The sequence below is a fragment of the Rhodamnia argentea genome, chromosome 8, assembly GCF_020921035.1.
Source record: "Rhodamnia argentea isolate NSW1041297 chromosome 8, ASM2092103v1, whole genome shotgun sequence".
Taxonomy (NCBI): domain Eukaryota; kingdom Viridiplantae; phylum Streptophyta; class Magnoliopsida; order Myrtales; family Myrtaceae; genus Rhodamnia; species Rhodamnia argentea.
In genome coordinates, this window is record NC_063157.1 from 5,994,366 (window position 1) to 6,000,482 (window position 6,117).

General features: G+C 42.2%; 1 protein-coding gene across 1 annotated transcript; it reads right to left on the bottom strand.

Annotated features, from left to right (window-relative positions):
* Nucleotides 1-571: 571 nt before the first annotated feature.
* LOC115741190 (cyclic nucleotide-gated ion channel 18) lies at nt 572-5,697 on the bottom strand. The gene is made up of 6 exons (XM_030674953.2): nt 4,994-5,697; nt 3,554-3,766; nt 3,113-3,414; nt 2,551-2,662; nt 2,007-2,243; nt 572-1,540 (listed from the first exon to the last, which is right to left on the bottom strand). Exons 1-6 carry the CDS (start codon nt 5,450-5,452, stop codon nt 785-787), a joined length of 2,079 nt encoding a protein of 692 aa, XP_030530813.1. The 5' UTR covers nt 5,453-5,697; the 3' UTR covers nt 572-784.
* Between the last annotated feature and the right edge of the window lie 420 nt (nt 5,698-6,117).

Consider the following 6,117-nt stretch of genomic DNA (forward strand, 5'->3'; position numbering starts at 1 on the left):
CAGAGTTAGTACTTTGGTGAACCTTTTTTTAAAGATGGTACTTAAGCGATTCGACGAAAGCACTTAGGTTTTTGCAGAGAATAAATAATTTAAAAGATATATTTTTTTAAATTGATATTTTGCATTGTTTGAAATTATTAATCGATGAAAATTTGTTTTCATTATTGATAATAATTTATATTTAAAATGTTTTAGTAGATATTTAAAATATTATTTATTTATTTATTTTTGTAAGTAATATAAGTAGGTATTTTAAAAAATATATATTTTGAATTATTTATTTTTTGTGAAATAAATGAAGAAGAGCGACGCTATGACATAGGTTTCGATACAAAGTCTGTAGCATCATACGCGTAGCGGTTTCGTAAAAGTCGTTCTGGGCGATCATGGGTACGGACTGTGACCTGCTTGACCCGTTGACCACGGCCATAGGAAAGCGGGTCCCGAACTACCGAGTACCGACTGTCCAGGATCCCCCTGTCTGGGCAAATCTTCGCGACGTGCCTTTTTCACGACCAGGTGTTTGGCATTGCGGGCTAAGAGGTAAAAGGCAACACATGCATAAAATATGACGTAAAAGCATGCAATTTTCCTCCATATTTCCAGCTTCACATTTAGTCACGAGGAAAAAGTTGAAAACGCTTTCCCAAAGTAAAAAAGAGATGGGGTAAAATAAAAAAGAAATGGAGTTTACGTATCTATTGCTGTTAAAAAAAGGGGGGGGGCGGTCTAGCTAGAGTCTATCAATTCGATCCCTTTGATCGCTAATTTTTGTTCATTCTACCTATACATCATCGTGATCGAAGGAGAAATCAGGATCATCTGGCTTGAACAGCTTGGGCATCTTCAAGCTGGTGGCAGCAGGATCAACCATCGGAACCCTCTGGTTGACGCCCCTCCTCGTGTTCGCAGCAAATTTCGAGGCCAAGACTGTGGCTCCTAGGTGTTGGGCATGAGCACTCTCTGTCGCGTCCTCGTAACCGCCGCTCGCGATGCCATCGTAATTGCCATCCTGGCTTTCCATCTGCATATAGTAGAAGCTCTCTTGCATGGCCAACTCCTTCACTAATCTTCTCTTCACGTGCCTTCTCCAAGCAGCTTGTATGAAGCAAGCACCCCAAGTCCTCCATTGGTGAGAGTAGTACCTGAAGGCGTGCTGAAGCTTCTTGCTGTGGAGACGCTTGAACTGATGGGCCACGTACTTGAGGTCTTCCGCTCCGAGCGCAAAAGCTTCGACTTCGGAGAGGGCTCGCACGGTCCGAGTTGAAGAAGGAAGGTTTAGGCTCGGGTTCGGCATTAAGGCCCATGTAAGCAATTCCTCGCCACAGAAGTCGCCGGGCCTAAGCGTGATTGAGTTGAAGAAGCCAGATCTCCCTCCGTTGGTGGTGGAGCTCTCCAAGTGTCCTCTAATGATGAACAGCATCTCGTTCACTGGATCTCCTTCTCGCATGGTGTAGGTGCCTTGGGTACTCAAAGATGAGACTAGGCGTTCGCATATCGCATCGAGAAGCTGATCATCCATTTGTGCAAAAAATGGGACCTGCACACTCAAATGATACACAAATCTATGAATTCTATCGGTAGACAATAGATTGGCTACTTACTTGCATCTGTTCGGGGTAGTTGTCTTAATGACTAATTAGTTGTTCAATAAATTTACAGAGGAAGGTTCCTGTAAAAGCTCCTGATTGTAATTCCAAGTAAATGGGCAAATAATCCTCTTTGTTGCTACCAATTACAAGGAAAGACCAGTCCTTGCCATGCCATGGGACAACCATGACTGCATTACCCCTCTTTTTGCACATGACCTGGCTAGGAGGGAAGATTAGATGGACAGATAAATCACCAGATCTTTTCAGAGTGTTAATTAGACTCGTGGTACCGTGAACGAAATATTTAGCTGAGTAAGTTAAGCCTTAAGGAACTAGCCGGGAACAATGGCATGCGCCTCTTGTTTACTAAGCATGGCAGAATACATAAACTACAGATGATAGAGGCAGACATACGCGGCGAACAAGGTCAAGGCAGAGATGGCGTTGTATTTCACGGCGGAGATCCAAGGGCAGTATTTGCAGAATAGACTCTTCATTAACTCCTCTGGTGGCCAGCCATTTGTATTGAGTGAATTGGTGAACGCGTTCCTGCAGGTCTTGAGGTAATTGGCGATGTCTCATCCACTCTTCCATATCTCTCCGTTTAACCCTCCATTCTTCGACTCTTACAGTCATAGATTGCAGATACGTCTTTCATAACAAGAAAAGACAGAAATCTCACCATCAGATTCGACCGTTATCATATATAGCATTTTTAATTTAAGCTTTTCATGCATGAATCTCTTAAACACATATATGCAAGATGCTGCTGCCGTTACAAATAACTAAAGGAGCAGCCCACCACAGCAGCAGAAGCGACGATCTGACAGGATAATTCTTTTCCAAAAATTAATTAGATTGGTTAGACTATACTAAGAATTGCCTTATGTGTGAGTGTGTGTGTGTGTGTGTGAGAGAGAGAGAGAGAGAGAGAGAGAGAGACTATACTAAGTATTACCTGCATATTTCCAATTAAGAGAGAGAATAATATCAGCCCAGCGATGCATATGAAAATAGCGAACAATGTCTCGCCAAGATAGATGCTTGTGTCCAGATTCTGTCCATATGAACTGCAGCATAGAATAAAGTAGTACTTAAACAAACAAGTAACTTTTCGTAGAATAAATGGTGTTGATAATAATTCATTTTGTGAAAAGAAAATGAAGAACAAAAATGCATTTGGGCCACCAAATCGACACATGATTTCCATTTATCTGGACAATGAGTTTAATGGGGTATTTCACCTCTCTAGGTTAACCACCAAATGTGAACTTTGCTGTGACAAATATACTTGTGTGTGTTTTGATTGTGCGAGCAAAGCAAACTATCAAGTGATTGTGAACACTCAAATTTTTTGCTTATGCACACTTTTTTTTTTTTGTCAAAGCTTATGCACACTTAAGGTGCATAATTATGTATTATCTAGACTTCCGGTAATTGCAGGAATCAAAACTTTGAAACACGGCAGGAAATATAACTACTGGAGCAAGGGCGATTCTGTTCCAACAAAACAACTATACCTTAAGTTTTGTAAACCCCACCAGAGACAGTAAAGGTACTTCTGAATAAAAGGTGAAGAAGCAACATCATTAGTAAATGCATCTGCAAACATCCCAAACTTGAATTCATTGCCTTCATTGCGAGGATCACAGTTGGAGAGCACGTGAGTCACATTCAACCAATACTGGCGCTCAGGTTGCTGTGCACTACTACAATCCAGAAAACTTGGAAGACAAGATATGATCTGTTCCTTGTCGCATTCTGTTTTCCAGCATTTAAACTGGCGTCCTATGGATAGAACGTACCAGCAGGCTCCAATCACCTGTGTAATGAATATAGAAAATCAATAAATCTGAAGTGTTGAAGTTGCAGTCTCCGATTTACTGCAACTGCCAAAACAAATCCATAGTGAGGCTAAGAGTAAGTGAAGAGCAAAGCAAATTCGTAAGTAATGAGCTTACATGACTTGCGAGCATGTAAAGAATCAAATTGTATGCAGCCCCTGCCCAAGCAGTCTTAGCAAAGACCCCAGTAGTCTTCACAATCCGATGATTCAAAGGGAAAATGAGAAACATTCTTGGAACATATTGGATAAGAACTATTAAAGCTAGCGTGTTGTTAGCATGGTCGGCTCTTGAAGATTTCGTTGCTGGAATTACTAACCAGTTCACAATCTGCAAGGCCAAGAAAAATCTGAACTATGAGCGGGGGGAATAAAATCGTGACCATGACAGGAACATTGCTTGTGTATACTTTATGATTCGAATTTCAAGAATGGAGAAATGTTAGAGTGACTATCGAGTCTTCTGATGTTCTTTAAAGGGTTGAGCTAACATGCGCTCCTTGAAAGTCCGTTATTATACCACACTTCAAAAGCATGAGTATTTTACAAGAAGCTCCATTTCTTCTGATGATGGAAGAAAAACTGCGCCAATCTGTCTATTTAACATATATCTGCCATGTTGAAGAAAAAACATACTGATGAATCCTAACTAACATGTGCTCTCCATATATGAAAATCAACCGTGTTCTTATCTACGCGAAGTATCTGTCCTTGAATCCTAGAGGCAAGGATTTATAGTACTTTGGCTTTCGAGAGCCAAGACTTTTTCATCTATTTTGTAGGGTGTCATACATTTTTTTTTTGGCGGCATTTCCTTTCCGCAGGGACCAGGAGATTGGATCTAGCTGCATATACTGTCTCATCGTCCTAACACGTTGAAAAATGTCTGATCATATGCATTAATTTTTTAACTTATAATTAATTGTCTAACGGTTAGCAGAATTGTCAGGATGTTTAATCGAAACATCAGGAGATCAATATAAGAAGCCAATTCTGAATCCAAGTTAATAAACAGAGGGCAAGTTCATAGTCATCAAGAATTTTACTGATGCTTACAACAAAATTAGGCGCATTTCCCCCAAAAATAGTAAATAACTTTCCTCCTCCGACAGCAGTGAGGCTCATAACCTTACAAGCAGCTGTAGTTTCAATCACATCAAGGAACAACAGAATTGCTTTGGGACAATGTCAAGACCCTTAAATTTTGCCTTTGGGACAATGTCACCTCCCCAACCTACTATTGCACGATCATCCTTGCAACCTCAGTTTTTGAATAATTATGTGATCCCTCACCTGAATAGTCATCCAAGTAAAGGACGGCCCGAAAATAATAACAAAAGGACCCTCTAATTGTATCCAGAACTACGTTAGGAAGTTTCTAATTCTGCAAGATAAGTTGAACACAAAGTTCAGGGGAATCCACCATATATAAGCTTATCCTTCGCCTTGAAACCCCAAGTATGTATCCACAGAGACATTCCAAGAAAATAGTAACAAATCTCAATCAAGCCACATGAAGAAACTTCACAACGAGAACGCACGAAAACAACTGACTTGCCTGAGGAAGGGGAAGTGTGGCGGCAAGATCAATAAAAAAATCAGACCTCAGATACCTCCTCGCGATCTCCCTCGGATCCATGACGAGGTCGCCCCTGCCAAAAACCCTAGAGCTGGGGGAAACGAAGGCCGTCCTGAACTTCATCATCATGTGCAGCAGGTAGAAGAGGTCGGCGACCGTACGGAAGACGGTGACCGTGACCTTGAGGGAGGTGTCCGTCTCGAGGCACACGGGGCCGCCGACGGAGGGGAGGTAGAAGTAGAGAGGGTCGATGAAGAGGGCGATGAGGCAGGTGATGAGGAAGACTTGGTTCCAGTGCGTCACGATATCGCTGTCGGGCTCGAGGATGCGGTGGTGGCGCCATAGGAGGTAATAGGACGGGGTGGCGGAGGAGTGAGGGCGGTGGTGGCGGTGGAAGTGGCGGAATTTGGAGGTGGAGGAGTGTATTATCCTATTCATCTTCCATGGCGGAGTCCAGGTTTGGTGGAGTCCGCAGAGGCGAGCGTACGAGCGAGATCGCGAACGAGAGCGAGAGAGGAATGGGAGATGGCGGTTCCGATTGATGATCAGGCCACGGAAATCGGAAATGTCGAGGCGAAGGGATCAGCAGGGGCGGAGGATCACGACGGCGAGCGGTGGTCGTCGTTCGATTTCGCGAGACAGAGAAGACAGAGAGAGAGAGAGAGAAAGAGGGGTGAGGTGCGTTGGTGGTTATTGTCGAGATTTTCGCGGGAAAACAGAAGAAAATGCATGGACCTCGGCGAGACGGGACTTAGGTGTCATTTCCGCAAATCACAAGGGTAATTATGGAAAAAAGTAAAAGAGGCTATGATGTTTGGGCCTGAGGCCAGCGAAACGCAATTAGATGGAAATGATAATATACATATGAAGGAATACAAAGAATTACAAAAATAGAAAGAGGCAGCACTATTTATACACTGATTAAATCGATTTAATATAATGGTATAACATTTTTTTCGATATAGACACTCGTAGCGATAATAACATTTTCAATGATTCACAAACAAAAAAACAAAAAAATAAAAGCAATTGAGGAAAAACATGGCGAACGAAATAACAAGTAAAGCGGGAAACGCCTGGATCAATCGGATATAAAGTCAAAA